This window comes from Penicillium solitum, assembly GCF_028829755.1.
Source record: "Penicillium solitum strain IBT 25940 chromosome Unknown utg000005l_segment0_segment0, whole genome shotgun sequence".
In the NCBI taxonomy this organism is placed as follows: Eukaryota; Fungi; Ascomycota; class Eurotiomycetes; order Eurotiales; family Aspergillaceae; genus Penicillium; species Penicillium solitum.
In genome coordinates this window covers 1764153-1787131 of record NW_027072125.1, presented here as the reverse complement: position 1 = coordinate 1787131, position 22979 = coordinate 1764153, and the positions used below count along the sequence as shown (strand labels likewise).

At 47.5% G+C, this 22979-nt stretch overlaps 8 protein-coding genes across 8 annotated transcripts; 5 read left to right on the top strand and 3 right to left on the bottom strand.

Annotated features, from left to right (window-relative positions):
- The first annotated feature begins 234 nt into the window (after positions 1–234).
- N7455_008299 (MFS transporter) lies at positions 235–2173 on the top strand. The gene is made up of 4 exons (XM_040959145.2): positions 235–1181; positions 1240–1616; positions 1671–1776; positions 1830–2173. Exons 1-4 carry the CDS (start codon positions 255–257, stop codon positions 2043–2045), a joined length of 1626 nt encoding a protein of 541 aa, XP_040810484.2. The 5' UTR covers positions 235–254; the 3' UTR covers positions 2046–2173.
- A 188-nt stretch (positions 2174–2361) lies between these two features.
- On the bottom strand, positions 2362–3902 carry N7455_008298 (uncharacterized protein; the record flags this gene model as incomplete). The annotated part of the gene is made up of 1 exon (XM_040959104.2): positions 2362–3902. Exon 1 carries the CDS (start codon positions 3664–3666, stop codon positions 2362–2364), a length of 1305 nt encoding a protein of 434 aa, XP_040810486.2. The 5' UTR covers positions 3667–3902.
- Positions 3903–4309: 407 nt separating this feature from the next.
- N7455_008297 (uncharacterized protein) lies at positions 4310–5356 on the bottom strand. Its single transcript, XM_040959139.2, has 2 exons — positions 5044–5356; positions 4310–4936 (listed from the first exon to the last, which is right to left on the bottom strand). The coding sequence occupies exons 1-2, from the start codon at positions 5138–5140 to the stop codon at positions 4329–4331; spliced, it is 705 nt and encodes a 234-aa protein (XP_040810436.2). The 5' UTR covers positions 5141–5356; the 3' UTR covers positions 4310–4328.
- A 1178-nt stretch (positions 5357–6534) lies between these two features.
- N7455_008296 (uncharacterized protein) lies at positions 6535–6992 on the top strand (the record flags this gene model as incomplete). Its single annotated transcript, XM_040959097.2, has 3 exons — positions 6535–6564; positions 6623–6830; positions 6892–6992. 3 exons carry the CDS (start codon positions 6535–6537, stop codon positions 6990–6992), a joined length of 339 nt encoding a protein of 112 aa, XP_040810438.2.
- Positions 6993–9223: 2231 nt separating this feature from the next.
- N7455_008295 (putative C2H2 transcription factor) lies at positions 9224–11683 on the top strand. Its single transcript, XM_065605851.1, has 5 exons — positions 9224–10392; positions 10442–10695; positions 10746–10852; positions 10908–11203; positions 11259–11683. Exons 1-5 carry the CDS (start codon positions 9252–9254, stop codon positions 11651–11653), a joined length of 2193 nt encoding a protein of 730 aa, XP_065460800.1. The 5' UTR covers positions 9224–9251; the 3' UTR covers positions 11654–11683.
- Positions 11684–14670: 2987 nt separating this feature from the next.
- On the top strand, positions 14671–16459 carry N7455_008294 (cytochrome P450; the record flags this gene model as incomplete). The annotated part of the gene is made up of 4 exons (XM_040959141.2): positions 14671–14805; positions 14860–15075; positions 15154–15177; positions 15230–16459. The coding sequence occupies 4 exons, from the start codon at positions 14671–14673 to the stop codon at positions 16457–16459; spliced, it is 1605 nt and encodes a 534-aa protein (XP_040810444.2).
- A 2301-nt stretch (positions 16460–18760) lies between these two features.
- On the top strand, positions 18761–19987 carry N7455_008293 (uncharacterized protein; the record flags this gene model as incomplete). The annotated part of the gene is made up of 3 exons (XM_065605850.1): positions 18761–18836; positions 18998–19131; positions 19241–19987. 3 exons carry the CDS (start codon positions 18761–18763, stop codon positions 19985–19987), a joined length of 957 nt encoding a protein of 318 aa, XP_065460799.1.
- A 445-nt stretch (positions 19988–20432) lies between these two features.
- On the bottom strand, positions 20433–22974 carry N7455_008292 (putative actin polymerization protein Bzz1; the record flags this gene model as incomplete). Its single annotated transcript, XM_065605849.1, has 6 exons — positions 20433–20827; positions 20881–22033; positions 22096–22176; positions 22229–22756; positions 22844–22870; positions 22930–22974. The coding sequence occupies 6 exons, from the start codon at positions 22972–22974 to the stop codon at positions 20433–20435; spliced, it is 2229 nt and encodes a 742-aa protein (XP_065460798.1).
- Positions 22975–22979: the final 5 nt, after the last annotated feature.

The following is a 22979-nucleotide window of genomic DNA, read 5'->3' as shown; positions in this document are numbered from 1 at the left end:
CGTGTATGACCCGCTTTCTTCGGCCTCGGCGACAGTTTAAGCTCCGAACTCTATTTTCGCTGAATATCACGACTGCCGGGGCTCTGATATCACGTATTCTTCTCGGCGGATGTATAAATTAACGTCAAAATGACCGATATTGGATCAAAGTTTTGTAGCGGAAAGTACACCATGTCTCCCTATTTATATTGCCCTGAGCCCTTTTATTCAAGGGTTTGGTGCAATATACGTTTACAACCCCGGCTTCAATCAACATGGGCTTCACACCATCCAGCAAGACGCCCCACAGCCCGAATGACTCCCATAAATATGTTTTGACGAGACGCCCATGGCGACTCAATGTGACAGATTTCCAAATGATCATTGACTTTCCTTATCGTGGTAGCGGGACGTCAGACGACCCATACATTGTGGAGTGGCTGGAGAACGACCTCGAAAACCCTAAAAATTACAGCGAGGCCCTACGATGGAGTACCACGGCATTGATAGCAACCATGACACTTTGTGTTGCCCTTGCATCGTCTGCATACTCGGGCACCGTTGGCTCGCTCCTCGCTGAATTCAAATGCAGCCATGAGGTGATTACCTTAGGTCTTTCGCTCATGGTCCTCGGATATGCCGTGGGACCGTTGCTGTGGGCTCCCATCTCTGAGTCCGTTGGTCGCCGCAATATCTTCCTCCTTTCTTATACTGGATACACGATTTTTACTGCTGGTTGTTGCGGCTCACAAAACGTTTGGACTCTCATTATCCTCCGGTTCTTTACTGGTCTTTTTGGATCCAGCGCCTTATGTATTCCCGGAGGTCAAATCGCAGATATGTTTAAAGCAGAGCTCAGAGGACTTGGAATTGGCGTCTTTTGTCTTGCGCCATTCATTGGGCCGGCTCTCGGTCCCATCATCGGTGGGTTCCTAGGCGATGCAGCTGATTGGCGCTGGGTGATGGGCCTGTTGGCTATATTCGGGGCGTTGTTGACATTGATGGCATTCATCTTTATGCCTGAAACATATGCCCCGGCGTTGTTAAGAGCACGCGCTGAGCGCCTGTCGCAAGCCACATCAAAGGTTTATCTGACTGCCGAAGATGCGAAGAACCCAATCATTTTCAAGGAATTGGTTAAGCACGCGCTGCTTCGACCGTGGGTTTTACTATTCCGTGAGCCTATTGTTTTTAGTCTGACGGTTAGTGACTTCCTCTCGCTCACTCCAAAGTCTGATAACCACTAACAGGTCTACGAAGCTTTACATGTCAGCCATCTACGGCACTCTTTACTTGTGCTTTGCTGCATTCCCGATCGTGTTCCAGGAAAATCGTGGTTGGAATGCCGGTGTTGGAGGCCTCGGGTTCACAGGCGTCTTGGTAGGCTTAATAGCCGGAATCCTCATTATTTGCTGGGATAACAAACGATACGTCCGGATCTACCACGCAACCGACGGATTTGCACCTCCAGAATGTCGTCTACCAGCAGTCATTGCGGGTGGAGTATCTATTGTTGTCGGGCTGGCCTGGTTTGCCGCCACCGACTCTCCTAATATTCATTGGGTGGTTCCAATCATGGCTGGAGCTCCGTTTGGTGCAGGATTCGTCATGGTGTTCATATGCTGCGCCAATTATCTGTAATATCCCCGCTGTTCCTTACACCTGGTAACTGGCTGACTTTCTATCCTTAGTATTGATGCGTACGTGATATTTGCCGCCTCAGTACTTGCTGCCAACTCTGTGATGCGCTCCATCTTTGCTTGTGTCTTCCCTCTCTTTACCACCTACATGTTCAATGTACGTGTAAAATATGGCGCAATTTGTGATATCGCCTGCTAACAGGATTGCAGGACATTGGGATCCACTGGGGCGTAGCCGTTCCTGGATTTATTGCACTCGCCTGCCTTCCGTTCCCCGTTCTGTTCTATATTTACGGTGCAAAGATCAGAGCGCGTTGTAAATACGCTGCACTAGCAGAAGAACACCTCCGGAGCACTAAAGTGAACGGGAACTTGAGCTCACAACCCTCGACTGACTTTGAAGAAAATGCGATTACCAAAGTGTAGGGAACATTTGAGCATATCCGAACCCGAACATCAAAGGGCATCATGATTTACATTGGTTTCAACGAGCCCGGTGGTTCAGTGTCCTTTGCCGGGATATTTGCTTAGGGGGTTTCAACCCTGCATGGACTATACGTAATATTAAATAGATGGTTATCAAAAATTTTAAAACATAATTTACCCCTAAAATTGTCGCCTGATGTAAATGCGTCAGATATTTATGTTATCAGTGTAAAGACACACAAATGCAGTTATGTGACCCCATTCTCCGCCATATATATTCCGTTTACATAAATAAAACCAAAGATATGAAAAATATTTAATCAAGCAGCTCAATCACAGCCCAGGTGACAGTTGTCAAAACCTGACCCCCAATCTTTTCCATGACCCTCCGACTCGCGTTATTATACCCAGCCACCTCGGTATGCGCCCAAGCTCCAACACGCTCTCGAGTCTGACTATCCTCAGAGTTGACACTTCCAGCTCCAAAAACACCATCTACTGCCATTCCACGACGCATGATGGCCTTAGACAACGGAGCCGCAAGTCCGCGACCCCGATGCTCCGGCTCAACATGCAATGTCGCCAGCGCTCCATCCACACCCAAGAATCCCCATGCAATAGGCATTTCATCAGCATCACTAGACGTAGAATCCAAATAAATCGCCATACCGGGCATTTTAGATAGCTGTGTCCTTGGCCTGGGGATATGTGTCCGACTCTGCACAAGATCTAGGTGCTTACTCAGAACACCCTCCCTACCCTCTCGGTCATGGAACCTATATCCGGATGGGAGGGAAAGATCGGCGAACGGCAGATCGGCAGATCTTCCAGACTCTGCCTCGGGGCTGAACTCAGATCTCCGGAAAAAGTACTTGTAATAAGGCGGATCATCGAAGCGATGGACCCGGATATTGGGTAGCGGGTCAGATAGGGTGTAAGAGCCCGATTGCTGTAGGAGCGAGAATAGACCTGTATGAAGGCTGCCGATGAGAAAAGCCTGTGGATCTGGCGCGGGGATCAGGGGGACACTAGTGGGACTGGTGTTGTTTGGGGTCACCGAGGACGTCGATACAGGAGGAGTTGTTTCAGCTGCCACGGAAGTGGCTTGGGCTGACTTCGCCAAATATGATAGGTAGGATGGCAGCATATTGGTCTTGACATATTTCAGCAACGCCAATAGCTGCGCGCGGGCCAGGGCTAGGACGGGTGGGTTGGCGGGAAAAGCGGAAACAATGGATTTGGTGATGGTGTTGATATCAGCATTGTTGGCATCATTATTATCATTGTTCTTGCTATTATTGGATGTCGAGTCCACATTTAATATCTCCGTACTATCGCTGACAGGGGCGATCGGCAGAATTGACGTGTGCTCCGCTTCAAGGCTTGAGTAGATGATCATTTGTGTTGTGCGGCCAGCGAAAAGATCCACTCGCGCAGCCAGCCATGGCTGTCCAGGCTCAGGGGTTGAACCGGGCGGGAAAGTTGCCAGTATATGGGCGGTCTCATACGGATACGCGATTCCATGTTGGATTCGCCGAAGCAAAGTTGTGGAATACGGCAGTTCAGATACAAGTGCCGGTATTATTGTGCCTGCATCGTGCTCGTAGATGCATATCGCCATTCCGATCGTGGATGTGTTGGGTTCCCGGGAACCTGGATTCAGGGGAGGGGCTGGATTTCTACACGGGTCGATGAAGGATCTCAAATCATAAACTTGCAAAAGAGACTATTGATCTTCAATTTATTCGCAAGTGACAGGTTGACAGTCATGAGGGGGTCGTGAGTCAGAGACTTGTGGATCCCTACAACATAGTTAAATTGTGCCTAGCTAAGTCTGGTTAGATACCTGACTTGCGAATATTCGATTAATAAACCACGGAGTCCGACGCATGAATCGCTACTTCTCCGAGTCGCTTAAGTATTTGTCATTTGGGTTAATCTCCAAGACTGGTCCGTGGCTGTGGCGGTGCGGCACTATCGATTCTGACGCGAGACCCGCGGGCGATCTCTGTCAACTCTGCAGAAGCGTGCGAGACGAAACAAATTATTTTTTAACCCTTTTTTTTATTGAGACTTGCTTATGATTCTGTATTGCTATGTTATAGGCTTGGCAAAACTTCCCCAGGGCACATAGAGTGAAACAAAAAGAAAAGGACCGCCTCGTCATTATACTCCACTGTGATATGACATCACAGGCACTATATTTTTTTTGAGAAACGAGAAACATAAGAAAAAAAAAACGAAAAGAAAAGAAGAAAATTCGTGCCTCATAACCGCGGCATCCTACCAGGGACTGCGCGCTCCGACCATCCAATCCTCCATTGCCAGCCATTCGCTCCACCGTGCTTCGGCTACTCGAATCTCATCCTCCGAGGGGTCGCGCAGGGGCCTCAAGAAGGGAGTCTCTTCATCTGGAGAAATGTCGTAGGCAGCCTTGGTAGATGCCCACCCACTGCTCTTAGCCGTGAACATATAGTTCACCCGTTCTTGTTTGTAGATACAGCCAACGCCAGCCTCCCAATCACCACCGAAGAAGCCTTGCATCACAGTCGGTGAGTCCTGCGCCGTGACAATTAACCGTCTAATATATGGCCGTAGCGAAACAAAGGATGATGGTGTAGATCCAGACATGGGTGCGCTAGACTCGGAAGGTCGTTGACAGGGTAGTCGAATATTGATGAACGCGGCAATAGACTGCACTTGGGGTGTGTGTTGGCTATAGTCGACGAAGTGCTGAACACAATTATTGTAGTGTGGGAACCAGCCCGTGGGATCCACGCGACCAAACTCGGCGTCGTTCAACACCGACTGAGCCTCTGGGTTGGTCATCCCCTCTTCATAAGAGCGGTCGCGCCTATCCGAAATTCGTTCAGCGTCTCGTTCGACGGATCCTGGAACAAGGGCAAAAAGTCTCAGAATATTGATCATTGTGTAACCGGTGCAATAAGCAAGACCGGAGTAGAGGGAAGCGAGGGAAGTGACGGAAGAAAGAACTCACTTTGAGCGAGTTGTTCGCGAGAATAAGGATCGCGCATATCCATATGCTGAGATTTTTCCCAGCACTCTCTTCCAGAACCCTGCATGCTCAGTGACATGTTCGACAGTCGACATATGTTGTTGATAGGATGCACAAAGGAAGAATGTTTGAAACTGGAAGTGGATTTAGACTTGAGTTGGAATAGTCTATAATTCTGGGGGAGGCGAATGCCTTATAGCTCCGCGATCCAGCGCGGACGGGGAAGACCGAGCCATCAAGGGTGCCCAAAATCGATAACCTGTGAAGATCAAGGGCGGACTAGTTCGGCTTTTCGGAGGTGAAGGCAGGGTGGGGTGGATCTGGGAAGCTATCGAAGAGAAACCAAGCTTGAGCCACAGATATCGTCACTAGCCACGGTGAGCCACGGGTTGAGCCACGGTGAGACCGAAGATGTGGCTCGTGCGCTTATCCTCAAATAGCAAGGGGTGTGTGGCTGTGTCCCGATCCGACAATGGAATTGTCCACTAGTCTCAATCAGGCAACCCACATGGTCGATCTAGATCTCTTACGGAGTAGTGTATCAATAGTTCAATACATTCGAGGCTAGTCTCTCGCACTATCTCGCCCTAGATCACCCTGAAATGATTTGGAAGCCTTACAACTAGCGGAAGATCAGTGATCTCAACTTTCCCATACTATTTAGTGTTTAATCTTGTCTACTATACTCGCTTAGGTAGTCTCTGTTCGTGACCTGTGCGACATGGCTGACACTTCGAGCTCCACTCCTCCAAATAATAATTAAACATATTGATAGTTGTTCATTGACCTAAAGAGGTAGGATCCCGGATCTGTTCGGGGGTGGATCTCATATCACATTTGGAATCCATGGATCTGCGAGTTATTCTCTGGTCTTCCCTGGTCCTATCTATAGCACATGTTTTTGGACTCCATAAAAGAAAATAAAAAATAAGACAACAACGTGGAAGGAAAAAGAACCAAGAGAAAAAAAAAGATATATGCAAGGGGGAAAAGTAGAACGAGATGACACAGTTCGTGGGCATATGCAGGGATGATCCAAGTTCAAACGAGTTCCTCGTATAGAGACTTCCATATCGGGGACCCCGACCGATCGGCCCTGACGCTCAGACAGCCCCTCCATCTCATCCAATGAGAAGCAAGCCATTCACCTTCGTCCAGTCTGAAAACCCGACTACCCGGGTATAACAAAATCCAATCTATGAAAAATCAAACTAGGCTACTAGATGCGGATCAGCTTGACGTATGATCTCCCCCGCTTCCAAATTTCTGCGGCTGAGCATTTCGACTTGATTTAAATGCAGGCTGGTTCGCTTCTGGTCAAACCTGCATCTCAACACACTCAACACACTCACAGATTTGAATCCTTCTTAAGGTTTCGTGATCAAGTCGTCATCTTGCATATACGACTTTGTGTGATATACAAAAGCACTACTCCGTACTTCAACGCAATACCCACCCACTTAATACCCCACCATGAGTTACAAAACCAACTATGAGCTTTACGTGAGTAAAACCCATTCTTTACTTAACTTAATCAATCTGACTTATATATTTTGTTCAGTCTCGAGGAAGCATCGACAGCAGACGGTCACCCCCGCCAGATGAGCTTCTCTCACCATTGGCAACGCTCTACCCGCATGTTGCGGCCCTGCAGCCACAATATAATCCCAGCAACTGCACCTTCACCGGTTACCGTGACACGGGATATTGGGCCGCGGCCTACACAACACAGACTATCGATGATTCATCCATGTCCATGCGTCGCATTGGTAAGCTTAATCCTGTCTCTTCTTTTTTCTTCGGTCGCGTTTAGTTCTAACATTACACTAGATGGTCGACCATGCCGATTTGTTTCTAAACTACGCCGACTCCTCAGCCGAGATGATTTAAAATATCGTCGAGGATCTCGGGCGACTGCTCGAACTGCATGAACTGCGTCTGTCTCTCTTTCAATCTTTTTTTTTTTTTTTTTCCCTTGGCGATCTACTCGAGCAACATGCAAACGACCAGCGATTCACTTCTCGACATCCTATTGTCCTCTTATATGAGGCTACTATTTTTTGAACCTTTCGATACTCAGCATCAAGGCCTTGACAACCACGACTCCGCATCCACCTTTTTTTCTTTTGTTTGATCTTGGTTTTCATTCTTCCAAGCGTATCTTGTTTTTTTCCTCTGGGTTTTTGGGCAAGCGACATTCCAGCGAGGAGTTCTTTGGCACATATTGGCAACATACGTACATTGGGGGCTACGTCTTTTCTATTCTTGTGACTTCATTTGATTGCATATATTTTTTCTGTCAATGTATATAGCGGCAGATTTACCTACAGATATCAAACAAAGGACCAATTCAGTCCACTTTTTTTTACCAAGAATATCTACTTTGTTACTCCACTAAGAAAATCCCCAAGTCGTAATCCGTACAATTCTAAATATCGGCAAGGGGGCTTTTCTGCCAAAACGCACGTTTTTCAATCAGGCAGTTACCAGGTAATCGGGGCCCAGTGCCCCTTGTCCACATGAGTAGGAGAAATCCACATGCCAATCTTGGAAGCAAGGCACAGCTGAAGCAATGACGGCATAGAATGTTTGCTTTTTCTCGAACCATAGCCTTACGGTTCCCAATCCCACGGTAGCATTCGTAACCCCTGCAGTCCCGGAGGAAAGGAACAGGATCAGTACACATGATGTACCTGGGTGCCTAGGTAGGATCGCCGAGGGTGCAATCGCGCCAAATCCCGATCACTTGCATCAGGCCCCAGTAAACCGCTGATCACCCCAAACATTATCACCTCAGCAAGTAATGATCGGCGAGCTCCACACGCCCATGGAGTTCTAGCCACCGCATAACTACAGCCCTGGAGCCTTAGAACCCGGGTGATTGTTATCAATTATTTGTGGAAATGGTGAGATACCTGCAGGTATGGGCAGATATGGCAATCCCAATATTGCAATCACCTAACGTTCAGCACGAGATGCTTTGTTCCTGCAGAACTATATGATACAAAGTTTCAGGGGTGACACAAGCTACATATGCATGTACTGCCGGGATTTGAACCTTGTTCTCTATCTATGGAATCTACTTCCCTGGATATTGTGAAACTCCCACGGACGTTTGAAGACTAAGGGCCGACCCGTGTCGATCATATGGCCCCCACAAGGTATTTGAAATATGTACCTCACGCGTGCTTTGGGCGCAACGTTGTGGATTTGTTATCTTTCTCTTCCATGTTTGCTTTTGGTTTCTTCTTCTTGATTATCTTGACGCTAGGGCAGATCGGGAAGGACCATCGCATTGCGCCAGGGTGAGAGTAAATGCACCTAACAGTATATCTTTTTTTGAGTTTGAAGAAATTGAATGAGAAGGGGATAGAGGCTATAGGAGCCATGAATTATTGGAATAAAAATATAGAGAAGGGTCCATACTGGTAGTCATCAACTACAATATAGTACCTGGGCAAGGTGAGGATACTCCATGATCATCACCATTGCTCTCCGCGCTCTCCGCGCTCTAGCCTGCAATATACCGGTTTGTATGCAGGGGCCCGGGGGCAATTTAGTATTATTAATCTAACCCGGATGACTGCCACGAGATCAGAGTATCGTTCAATAAAAATACAATAGAATGCAATAATAATAAAATAATAATGTTCCCGATCGAGCTTGTCGATGACGTCAATGGCCTGAATAACGAGTTGCGAGATTATAGTTATGTTTAGCTCTACCTGCGTAGAATATATCCCTGCGCCACACTTCAACTAATAGTATCAAAGGTAAATAGTAGAGTCCTCGCCCTAAGTATAAACCTGGAAAGCCAAACAATAGAACAAAGTAGTAATCGCTTTTAGTGCGATTGGGTCAAGTGTGTAGTACGACTACCGGTAGTTATATGTAAGTTAATATAACCTTGGAAAGTATCCTTGATGATTATACCCTTTTTTTACTTCTTTCTTTCTAGTGATCAGAAGAACACATGGGATGCCCATAATGTATCACGTAGCATAAGGCAACAAAGTACCGAGTAGTCGGCATATGTTTTTAAGAAATGTGAAGAATCATAGACCGACGCCCAATTACCGATCAACGCAGCCGCGCCAGAACTCTAACATTTATCGCCCCACCGCTCTCCCCGCGACCATTCCCCCGGACATTGCCCCGGACTTGGACCAGAAAAAGATTTCTGTTCAAAAATGTCAACTGAATATCCTTTAGCAGGAAGCCCCGAGACATCAGAATCCCCAAAATACGAGTGCACATTATGCCTCAAGCGGTATAAGCGACGTGAGCACCTGTTTCGCCACATCGGCTCCCATACATCACAGCGGCCATACCAATGCAATTCGTGCGACGGAGCTTTCCAGCGCGCTGATGTTTTGAAGCGACATCTGCGGACCTGTGATGGCGGCGCTTCGAGAGCAAGCACCCGAAGACGGGCTTGCGATCGTTGCGTTCGTCAAAAAAAAGCTTGTAGTTCCCATCAACCATGTCACAGCTGCTCCAAAAAGGGTGCTCAGTGTTGGTATTCTACAGACACGGGGTCTTCATCACGACTAAGCCAGCACAGCCCAACGAAGGATACACCGAAAGACCAAGACCTGAATACCCAATTCACGGACCTACCGCCACCGCCATCGACATCGACATCTAATACAATGATGCCGTGGGGCCTCACTATGGAGGACTTGCAGAATTTTGGCACAAGTCCAACCAATACCTTCTTTGATCCTGGCTCTATGCAATACACTAGTCCAACTTGGCCGGACTTTTCGGCATTACCTTCCGAAGGCCCGGCAACTTTCGAAACACCTGTTTCTAGTGACAAGCCCCGGAAATCGCTGCACTTTCTGGATAAATTTACTAGCAACACGGGTCTAGTGTCGAGCTTTGATTGCGGCACTCACGAGCAAAGAGAACAAGTTGCTGCCAGCTTAGACCAGCACCTCTTGTCTGAGTTACAGCAGAGAATAATGTCAATGCCGGCCTTAGGCATGGATATTCCATCTCCTTTGATCCTGGAAAGTAACAGCGATACAAGTTCAACCAGCGAATTACCACTGGATTGGTTCAATGACCCACTTTCCTTGAAGACACACGAGATTCTTCTTCTAGTCGAAGAAGTGGTCACGATCAAACCGCGCAACAGTTCCGTCACCTTGGACTGGTCATCAGCACTCAGGGATGCCTGTCTACAATTTTTCTCTCCTTTAAATATAAGAAGGTTTCTGGGGTTCTATTGGGCAATATGGCATCCTAATGTGAACTTTGTGCACCGGCCTACCTTCGACATGCTGGCAGCGAAACCGACAGTCCTAGCTGCAATGGCTCTAATCGGTGAGACAGTCTCCTATTGTAGGGCCTGGTAAACGCTAATTATTGGAAGGTGCTTGCGTATCACCAGATATGCCTGACAACGAAGATGCGCGCACTTGGTTCAACTGTGTGGAAGAAATGGTTTTCATTGACGACGATTTCAACAGTGATTTGACCTACCAATCCTCTGGCAACATGGCTATTCAAAGACGCAAGATCCAGGCTGTACAGGCAGCCTACATAGTATGTCTCTATCAGAATTGGGAGGGTGCGGATGCTAGCAAGAGTCGCATTCGACGTTACCGTTTTGCTACTCTGGTATCTGTAAGTGTACCTTTCAGCTTGTATCTCATCAGTCTATTAATGTACCAAAGACCGCTCGTGATATTGGAATTACGGCGGCAAGACATCTGAACTACAGCGAGCTAGGCCGCCATGAGTTCGAATGGAAAGAATATGCAGCTAGAGAGGAACTCATTCGGTAGGTATCAATATTGCACTTGAAGAAATAGCCCACTGATACCCCTAAACCATAGTCTATTCACTTGGATCTTTTTACTAGATTCAGCATTCGTCATTTTTAACAACCTCCCTCCGCGGATGGTCATCAAAGAAATAAGGATGCATATGGCAACACCAGAAGCTTGCTTCCAAGCAACAACGGCAGACCAATGCCACCACCAACTCCAACTCTTCCTACCTGCAAGAAGTCTCTACTGGACCACCTCATTCCGTGGATCCTTCGAGTCACTATGTAAAGACGATTTATCCGTCAATATCCGCCATCTCCTCGCTACCCTGGGTCCATTAAACTTATTCGCATTAACATCAGGTAAGCTACAATCCAACCCTCCATAATCCAACCTTGTTAATACTGGAACCGTTAGCAATTCATTCACAAATCTTCCAATTCCGCAGCGCGGTAGGCAGCTTCCAACTCCGAGCCCCGATCCAAAATGCCCTCAGCAACTGGCGAGACATCTGGCAGTTGTTCTCGTCGACGTTCCCCCAAGGAATCACACCACATGTGACAATCGAAGACCCTCACATTCAACCCGAAGAGCTCTGGAAACGAATGGGATTCTTCCGCTATGCCCCCGAGTACTGGCTCCTAGCCCACCTGATGGCAGATCGATTGGCAGTACTTGGCACATCCAAGCCGGAGACTGAGTTGGAGCCGCTCGACGAGGGTCCGCTGGACCCAATTCTGAACCGATATGACCAAACTAGTATGCGCCAGATTAATGATCTGATTATGGGCTTTCAGACATTCCAGATTTGAAAGATGGGCCTTGCTGTACAATGTCTCACTACCAAGAAATGGGTGAATGTCATGATTTGCTTTTTTATATATAGTTATCTTTTCAAGTCCCGGATTATCTTCAGGACACAGATCGCTATTGCTGAAACGATACATATTTTGAACAAAGGCCAAAACTCAGGTGTTGGGTAATCACTGGAAAATTCTGTTAGTGACTAGCTAATCGCAAGTGGATACAACGTTTACCTCTCATGATGGGAAATCTCATGATGGGAACTCGGAAGAAACCCGGCCTCACGTTCTGATTCTAGTCTGAGAGACTCAGACCCATCCTCTCTCCAGTCGATTGTTGTTTCGTGGAGTCCCGGTATTATGCCATCATCTTCATGTTCGGATCTCGGAGGAAGTGCAGTTATTGATGGTGCATCGTGGATTGGTTGTGGTTGTATTATTGTCTGAGTCGTAGCTTCGAGGGTGTTTCCAGGCCCAGAAATCCCCACCGACCGAGCACCTATAGCCGCGCCTGTAACCAAAAAGCTGAGGAGGAGGACAAATAATGTGGTAAATAACGGGCGAAAGAACATTCTGGTCGGTAAAACAGGAGGCCGTCGAAAGGTTTGAAGTCCAGCTTTGAAAATGGGTAAGTGCCCAGGTCCCAAGAAATGGGTTTGGGGGGGTGTTAGTTTGGTTATATAGAGACTTCCAAGGTTATTTTGAGTTTGGACCTAACTTAGTAGTCTGGAGTTGGATTTAGCTTGGAATTTAGATTCCCCAAGGTTTACAAGTTTGGCCCATGAGGATGACCTCTTGGCGCTTATTGGATGATAACGTATTAGGTGGCTGAGTGGTCTTGGCACGGACTTAAGCCGAGCTTATCGGCGTTGATGACGGACATTCTTATAACAACCTTGGAAAGAGTTGTCTCACGATTGTTTTGAGGTATCAGAAAGTTCGTAGGATGTAGGCTTTGCTCTTCTTGTGTCACACCTAGCATTTCGGGCAACTGACAATCTCCTAAAAAGAAACTGTGACTGACCATGTACGTACCTACGTAATGTTATATCCAGTATCACATAAATCCTAGAGATTGCCGCTCCCAATTTTAATCAGTCATTGATAGCAGAACAAAGGTATAATCGTTTGGGAAGGCAACCGGATTTTAAAATCGAACACCTGGGCACCTGGGGAGCTGGGCACCTTGGCATGATGCAAGTTGCTGACGTGCCAAGGGATCCACCGGTTAATCATAAGCAAATCACATCAACAAGTCAAAATTACCTTAATTCTTCCTGATTACAAATTCACATCACTGGGAACCTTCCAAGGTTGGAAACTATTTTGGTCTTTGATTTTCGAATCCACAGCCCGAGGCAACCAAATAATTTACGATGGATTTATGTATGGCGCAGCTATTTTCGTGTGCACTGGGGCTCTTTTATTTTGTGCTTGGCATTTCCAAGTGGCTTAGGCATACAAGCTTGATTGAAGGTCATGCAATCGATTATAGATATAAGTTGGTGACATATGACCTGACTATATGATATGCACACAATATGGAAAACCGAGAAGACAGTGATCACATATCAAAAATATGGAATGGCTCACGTACAGGAATACAGTCAGCTTTTATGCAGGTAACCATCACAACCCTACTATAGAAAGGATACCTGGTCATTGTAAAAGCCCTAAAAATTGCGGTGAAGGTTCTGGGGGGCCCGATATTCGGATGGCCCCGCGACTGACTGGAAAGCCATGATCGGTACCTGCGTCGGTCTGATTGGCCTGGTTTTGGTCCTGTGATTTGGTGTGTGGGCCATCTGGTATATAAAGCCTGCTTTGTTCCCTCTTATTATGTCCATATGAGAGACATGTGCAGAGTCAATGACCCCAGCGTACTGCTCAAGTACCCTCGGAGGCGCTGGCGGGAAGTGTAGATGTTAGAAAAGATAACTATGCTAACCAAGAGTGTCTATCTCTAGCCTCTCAGTTCGCTGCTGGTAATGTCGACACCGGCTTCTATCCCTACATAGGACAAGACCGGCCCCAGAACGAAGGCAAGGGATAGGGACAATACCAACCGGAGAGTCGGCTCCGAGGACAATGTCGATCGAGTCGGGCCTTAGGCATAGGCAAAGATGTACCCGATACGAACGGCATCAGCCCCGACATCATATCCTTGATAATACCCCCGGAGATTCGGCCAATAAGGATGAGACCATGGCAAAATATACCGAGTCCCACGGCATTTAGGTGCGGTCTGTGGGCCCCGCGTGGTTACTGGCTGCCACCACAACCAAAAGCGTCTGAGGAAATAACTCTGTCATAGATAAATCCAAGAATAAAGAGCCAGAGAAGGGAAAGGAGAGGGGTGGCCGTTATGCACATGTTTACTGTCAAATCTGGGGAAGGTGGTCTTGCTTGCGATGAATAGGATACTCGATGCTGCGACTCTTAACACGTATCAATGAACGAATGAACGAATGAACGAATGAATGAATGAATGAATGAATGAATGAATGAATGAATGGGGGCATCAACATAGAAGGAAAAAAAATATGTGGTGGAGATACTCAAACATAGTGCGATTCATTGTAGACTAAAAAGATTATTTGCCGCTGGTCAGTGGACTTGCTGCCGGTCTTTGGGGTGTGGAACTAAATTTGACTCGATTTCGAACTCTCGTCATTGGTATAACCCCTTTTGAGAGCATTTCGATGATCAATTGTTTTACAATGATAGGTTGCCACAGCCATTGAAATTGTGGAGGGTCTTTCGGTGAAAGTGATGTACCCCCACATTCCACTCCGACGCCCACCTCCGCATCCGCCTTTATACACACATCCCACTCCGACCTCCGAGATCGACCAACATACTGGGGTTGAGCCATGCTAGAACACGAAAATATGGATCTAAGCAATAGTATTTATAAAGAAAGGGATATCTCTGGGGATACTCGGATCGCAATATCAATTTTTTTCTTTTCTTAAGAATGCACCTTTGATTCACTCCGTTGTGAAAAGAATCCTAAAATAGCCCAGATGTTACCAGTTACCGCGATAGTAGGGGCAGCTATTGCTGTCCTGCTTCTTTCTCGTGTTCTCAGAATCGGACGTCGACCAAAGAACTACCCCCCGGGACCTCCAACATTGCCCATTTTGGGGAACATTCATCAGGTATGCGATAAGGTGCCTCAGACGAAGATCTTTGAACTAAGTTGTTGCTTTTAGATGCCATCTCAAGATGCCCATCTTCAATTTGAAAAATGGGCCCGTGAATATGGCCCAATCTACAGTTTGATCCTAGGCACCAAGTGTCTGATTGTGCTATCCAGTGATGAGGCAGTCAAAGAGCTTTTGGATAAAAGAAGTGGTATATATTCGCACCGGCCAGAGTTATATATTGGCCAGATGTTGTGCAGCGGTGACCTCAGAATGTTGATGATGGTAAGCCGTGAAGCGAGCCCTGGAGGCAATATGATTTTCGGATTGTATCTCGTAGCTAACCAATTCTTCCATTTTTAGGGCTATGGACCAACATGGCGTGGAGTATGTATTATTACTCATTATCATTTCGATATTTGCGCTAACTTGATTCCAGTTCCGAAAAATGGTGCATGGCTTGCTTAACGTCACAACATCCAAGAAATATCTACCCTATCAAATGTTGGAGAACCGGCAAATGTTATATCAGTTCCTGACGGAGCCCGAAGGATTCCTGAAGCATATTCGACGGTACTCCAATGCCCTCACGACCACGATGGTTTTCGGATGGCGCACGCCTACATACGAAGACGAGAAAATGATGCAATTGTTCAACGGCTTCTCGGAATTTGCAGATCTCAACCAGACCGGAACAGCAGCGATCATTGACTTCTTCCCGTGGCTGCGGAAACTACCCGAATTTCTTCTCCCAGCACAACAGAAAGCAAAAGACCTCCACAAAAAGGAGAAAGCATTGTATCTGAGCCATTGGCTACGCGCAAAGGAAGAAGTTGAACAGAACACAATCAAGCCATGCTTCTCTGCGGGAATGTACAAAGCGCAGAAAGAAGACGGTTTCAGCGACGACCAAGCAGCTTATATCTCCGGAACCCTCCTAGAAGCCGGCTCTGACACTACATCCAGCACATTATACGCCTTCGTCCAAGCCATGCTCCTGTACCCAGATATCCAACGCAAAGCCCAAGAAGAGATCGAAATGGTAGTAGGTTCGGGTCGCCTACCCGTCATGGAAGACCTGTCCAAACTACAGTACGTACGAGGCTGCATGAAAGAAACAGTCCGCTGGATGCCGACAACCATCCTCGGAGCCGTTCCACACGCAGTCACACAAGACGACGAGTACAAAGGGTACTTTATTCCAAAAGGCGCTGGTGTGATGAACAACGTGTGGGGCATCCACACGGACCCGGCTCGTCATCCCAGCCCGCGGGTATTCAACCCCGATCGGTACCGCGACGACTACCAGAGCTTCGGAGAGGCAGCGGCAAACCCGGATCCGTCGAAGCGGGATGTGTTCACCTTTGGCGCGGGCCGTCGTATATGTCCCGGTATTCATGTTGCCGAGCGTAGTCTGTTCCTTGGCATGTCGCGCATTCTGTGGGCGTTTGATATTACGCCGGAAACTGATCCCGCGGGAACTCCGATTTTGCCTGATCCTGATCGTTTGACGCAGGGATTTGTGTGTATGCCTGAAGAGTTCCCGGCGAAGATTACGCCGAGGTCACAGGAGAGAGCGGAGTTGGTCATGAGTGAGTGGAAAGAGGCAGAGAAAGAGTGTCTTGATCCTAAGACAAGACAGTGGATGCAGTCACCTGTGGAGGTATGATTTGATGGATTGAATGACTGTTTGCTGTGTTATTTACGTATTTGCGGTGTCAGGGTTAGGGTCAAGAAGAGAACCTTGGAAACATTTGTACTTTAGCAATTTTGACCGGATGGGATAAATCTAACTCAAATCTTCAGACTAAGCGCTGTCAGGCAGCCAATGAAATGTAGATATAGAGAATGCGCCACACAAGATGTACATCCTGCTTGAACCCACTTCTATCATCTTAGGGGCTGGAAAAGTTGATATAACTGGTATTCGTGTAACCCGAGTTCTGCACATGAGAAGAATGCAAATAGGGGCTTGATACCTCATTTGTCCGAGATGTAAGTTCCGGTTTCAGACCTCGGCTAACCTTACACCCTGACAGGTCTTGGTCAGCATGGAGTGAGATACGGATGGTTGTGTATGGAATCGAGATATTGAGATATGTGTTAATGCTAGTGTGCGGTGCTAACTCTACATTGGTCAAATAGTCGGTGTAACTAGGTTTTAGTAGCAACTATGCGGTGAAACGAAACACCCGATGAGGGTATTATCACCGCCATATAATATCCGATCTGACCCAGGGGGGACGAGATATTGATATGAGCCATATAACTCAACGAACGGGGTGCTCTTCCCGCACACATATCTCATGTCATCCTTGCAATGTAAATGACATTGCTCGTTCCGAGGGGAATGCTGGGATACTAATATAAATAGCCATGTCCGCACCTTGCGGTGGTCTTCTTGAGACTCTCAGGATCATATTCTGTTGACATGATAGCCTGCAGCCATCTAGTTAACGCAAGTTTCAATTGTCACACGAGCGATCGCAGGCATTGGTACGAGATAATCAAGACCGGCCAAACTCTTAACTTGAAATGTGCGTGTCTTGCAGACATTTGGGAGATCGATCATGATAATTCAAATGTTTATGAACCGTTTCCTAGCCGACAAATCCCCCCGAAGATATATCAGTGGGAAGACAATCATTATCCCGATGTCCAAGAAGAGTATAGCGTCAAATCCTTGACTTGGAATCAGAGATCAGAGATATTGAAGAAGCTACCCCTTGAATGCTTAAGTGCAAATCCCCCCCCCTTTTTTTTCTCGGACGAGATAGGCGATTTCCGGTACAGAAAGGGAAAAAAAAGAGCCAACGCACAATGTGCCGTGTGACCCAACAGGCGACAGAATTCTTTGAAAGTGAAAGGATCCCGCTTTTGAGGGAAAACCAGTGGAAAGGAAAAATGCCTCAGGTTTATATAAATGGCGCATATGCGGAGCCCTGAGATTTGGTTTTGGGGGGCGGTTATGATTGGTTGGACACTTGAAACCTGAGAGAGAGCTTGTTTTTTCTTGTTTTTTCTTTTTTTTTTTTTTTTTTTTCTAATGTTCGTGTATGACTGAGGAAGAGAAAAAGATGGAGATTGAGGATAATTGACAAATTGACAAAATACCTCACTGATACAAAAGGAAGATATGAAAAATTGATGGGAAAATGAGGGAAAATGCCCTAAAACAGCACAGCCACCTCCAGATGCAGACCCTGGTCTTTTTCTCTCTTGGCGTGTCCATTTACATCAGCCCCATGGTGGAACGGGCGTCTCGATTAGTGAAATCCACAAAAGTAGTTATTAGTCCAGATCCACGTGAAAAGAAAAAGAGGTATACTAAAAAAACAAATGTATGAGGCATTTCTATCTGGCATGGTAGTATTGGGGAAATTGGAGACTTTCCAATTTGTCAATTTATCAATTTATCGCGTGGATGAACTCCAACCGAGCTACGAAAATGCCTCATAGCTATAGTACGGAGTATACGGGGTACATATAGTTAGCTAGAACTAGGTTAACACATGGATGTACATATGTACTTTCTTACCGTTTTACCCTTTTTGGTGTATTCCGTCGGAGACCCACACGTCCGCAACAAAAGTACCGCATAGTAGCATGAAACTATGGCCCAAGCTCCAGTCAAAATGCATCAAAATAAGAAGAAAAACCCTGAAGCCACAAAGCCACAAAGTACAGAACCCTCGGAATGCACGAGCCAGTCGTAGTCGATCCTGTGGCTGTGACTACTTGATCGAATCATAGGGTTGATTTCTAGCGACACACACATGCCTATTCCGAATAGAAAATGTAATAGCAAGAAAAAAAAAATATATATGTTCCTGTGTCATCATAGCTGTCAATATCCCGGTTGACCCCTCAGTCCTACCTGACTACCTTACCACGGGACGCGATCTAAGAAAAAAAAAGGTATATAAGCTCCTCCCCGTCCACCCACCAGGACCTCTCATCTTAACGAGGAATGCTTATCGACAGTCAAAAGTGGGCGTGTGAAGCTTGTATACGGGGCCACCGTGTGACCAGCTGCAAACACCATGGTTAGTATCTAAATTAGCTGGCATTTCCCCCCTTTTTCTTTCCCATACCTCGCTGGTATACTAACCCCATACTCTCCAACACCTCCATTGCTCTAACCCATAACCCATAACCCATAAAGCTCTTAAAAACCAAAACTGACCTGGACAAAACCCCCACCTAGATCGTCCATTGATTCGCATCAAGCGCAAAGGCCGACCTTTCGCAACATGTACAGTGTGCAATGCCACGCCCTGCACATCTCCAATCGAGCACGCGCGCGCAAAACGCGACGCAGAGCTCAAATGTCCTTCAAAAGTAACGCAAACACAAACACAGCCAACCGGAAATCCATATCTTCGCGCATATGGAAAGAAGAAAAATTGCAAACGCCATGGTGCTGATTGGTGTTTTGCTCTTTTTCTAGAAAGCCTCGAGCCACGGAAGACTCTATCCGCGGCACAATCCGACCGGTTTCCTTCCCATTGCCCCTCGTCCAAGTCCCGGTCCATCGGGCTCGATTTCGGGTTCCGGGGGCGGGAAGTCTCTCTCAACCGCTGTGACAAAGTCGAAGTCTAGGTCCGGGTCAAAATCGGCCTGCTCGACCTCGTCGGCTTCCTCGCCTGCGAAGACCCCTAACTACCATGATGCGGTTGGCGCGGGAGATTGGTCGGGATCGGAGGGCGAGATGTCGAGGAGTGAGTCATCAAGACACACGGTGTCTTTCTCCGGGTCAGTTATGTTCGGTTTGGACTCGAATCGGACACTCAGCGCAGAGCACGCAGAGCAGGCTGGCTCCCTTTCCCATTCCGCGCCGGGATCGCTGTATGATTATCCCGTTACCTCGGAGGCGGAGGCTGCTGCTGCTGCTTTGTTCGATCCTGCTTATTCTCTCCAGCCTTCTACGCTGGCTGTTTCGGGTTCGCAGATCGCGCAGACGTTGTCCATGGTTAGTCCGCTAGAAGGGGCGCATCCCTTTGACTTCTCACTGGACCCTGCGCTGGAATTGGGTGATAATAACTTGGGATATTTGAACGAGGTCGACCTAAATATGGATTTGGAGTTGCCGGCTATGGAGGAAGTGTTTCATGTCGAGGATTGGTCTAGGTATATGTGGTCGGCTGAGACAGGGTTTGAGCATTTAGATACTGGATTTCCACCTGTGTCCCAATAACAGGAGGGGTCCAGGCTGCGAACCTGGTTAACAACTCGCAAGATGATTGATGATTATGATTTTATTGATTTGAGGTTGAAGACGGACATACAAAATGGAGGAGCGGAAGCATGGGCTCGGGTGCTGTTTGTGATGATCTCTTTTACTGCATCTACACTGCTATCTACAACTGGAATAGTTCCAAATTTCATGTGGATTCAATGGAAACAACGTGTCCTATGCTCTATCCGAGACTCCGAATGGATGCCAAGCACGAATGCCCCCAATGCTCCTCGCTGATGTAAAATAATGACGACAAACGGCACTGATGACGCCGACTATACAGGAGAATGAACAAAAATTCAACAGAAAGCAGGCCTAGATTTCCAAGGCCACACAAACAGACAAGCGTTAACCGCTTAGAAAAATGTACGAAGGTCAATGGGTACTACATAGACGTCCCAACCTACACCTCCTGGATGTAGTTCGCCGGAACGCTCTTCGTAACACCACCCCGTTCCACATCGGCCCATCCATCACCACTATCCCGGTTGATGAGGACAAATCGGTCACCCTCTGCCATATTCCACTCCATATCGCTGCGGGCTTCGTACTCGTACAATGCCTCGACATATTGCAATTTCTTCGCTCCTCGTCTGGGTGCGACAGCCGGCCCGACACGTTTCGGCGCAGCACTTCCCGCCAGGGATGCCGAGGAGTTTGAGTACGTTGACCCAGGTCGCTCAGGCATACTGGGACTAGCAGATGGCATGGGAGATGGTGTTGGGGCAGCTTCGACATACGCGGCCGGAACAAGTCCTTCGTTGGCTCCAGATCGCACACGCAGCCATCCAGAACCATCTGTGTGATTGTTAGTAAATATTGGATGTAAACGATAAGACAATAGGACGTACTATCTGGTTGGAGGATCACCACTTCGTCCCCATCTTCCACGCTGACCTCATCTGAGCCCGTGGCTTGATATGCGTACAGCATCTTACCTCGCGGCTCTTTGGATCTTGAGACCATGCCAGAGTCGCTTGGCGGAGGGGCAGTCACGTATGCTGTCGGAGGCGGTGCTAGCACCCGGTTCCTCTTCGCGGCAGCGGCAGCGGCAGCTGGCTTTGTTTCTGCAACGGGAGCTAGAGGCTCCTCTGCTGGGCTTTCGGGTGTCGGTTGAGTAGCAACATTCGATACCGACCGAGCTGTACTGGCCGCATATCCTGAGCTAAGAGAGTTCATTGTGTTTTGTCGCGTCAGGGACGGGGCGGCAGTGGAAGCTGTAGGGGTGCCGACATCCACAACAGGCATAGCACCAGCCTGTTCCTGTCGCAAGACCTTGAGTTTCTTCTTGTCTTCCTTGGTTTGCTCGCCTGGGCACTCCGCGGGCACCTTCATTTGGCATTTACTATGGCAGGTGTAACCACAATCTCGACAATCAAAGCCCTTGGCGGACAGGCCCCAGATTCGCTCGCCGCAAAGATCACAATTTGTCGGGATCTTAAATGTCTGAGTGCGGAAATTGTGATTCTGGGCTCCCAACGACAAATCTCCAGCCACTGCCATGATAGTCGCTGTTTCTACCTCGGCTGTAACCCATTTGCGATCAACTTCGTGCAAGGATTCTTGGGTGTAGAAAATGGACCGCACGACATCTAACTCGTTTCGATTATCTTTACCCTGTTGAATATTTTCCCGTACTTTCTTGCTTCCTTCAACCTCACGCTTCTTCCGGTCTGACTCAACTCGTAATTCGCGGATTTGAGTTTTGCTTTTACTCAGGACGTTGCGCAAGAAGACCTTGGCTGCCTCGTCGGCGACGATTGAAGCATCGTCGTGCCATACTGGACTCGGCTCAAATCCTAAGTTTGCAGGTTCCTGTGATTGGGTCACATTGTGTTGGAGGAACATCAAGGAGTCCAGGTGCGGGTTGTTCCGAGGAATTTCGACAAGAAGATTGGCTATGTGCTCCGTGCTATTTGAAAGAGATGATTTCTCAAGTTGGGCGGCGAGTGACCACATCAAATTCATTTTTGCGACTCGTGTTTCATTGAGGTTTTGTAAACCCTGACCGGAAGTATAAGTACCATTGTGGATCCAAGATATGGGGGGTGGCAGGTTCATCTTACATCGATCACCTCAGGGACATATTCATGGTAAAATTTCTCCTTGAGCTTATTTGTCACATTGATGCTGATGAGATAGAGGTTCTACCCGCAAGTTAGCATCAGAACACGGGGGTTTCAGTTGAATGAGCCATGCCTTATAGTTGTTCATCTCCAGTATTTGTTGTTGATATGCTGCTTGTGCTTTGCCCTTGCCATGATCGAAAGCGGACTCCATTTTCTTTCTGCGAGATTCAACCTCCTGGCATGCGCCATCGTATTTACCCTTCGCTTTTTTGAGATCGCCATATGCTGCCTCACGTTCCTTCTCTAACTTTCCATGATATTCAACATGGCATTTGCGGATCTCTTCATACTGGGTGGCAGCTTGTTTCAGAGGATCCGCCACTTGCACTACCAACTCTGAGGCAAACTTGTCTCGTTCGGCGGCGTGAGATTCTACAGCGTTCAATTGTGTAGTCCATGTAGTGAGCGATGCGCTTTCGAGGGAGCCGGGGGTTAAGGTGGGCGTATCGCCTACACTCAAGGGGCTGATCTTCTTCGACTTGCGGTCATAGTACTTTTTGCACAGGGCCGTTAACTTGGATGCGTATTCCTTCTCAATGGCACTACGCTCGCGGTAGAATTGGTGTATTTCGTCTACCCATGATATGCCATTTGATACCTGTGCAACATGTTTGCATTAGCTCCACTTCAAGCGTATAAGGTGATCTGACGGGTTGACTGCGGGGAAACGATATCGGGACCATACCCAACTGTTGACCGGTTTGAAGGAATCCTAGATGAATTAACCCTGTTAGTTATGCACCTGCGACCATCACCTTCCAGTAGAGATACCTTTAGCTCTGCTCCGAATTGGGGAGCAACGTCTGCGGCCGCCATGGCTA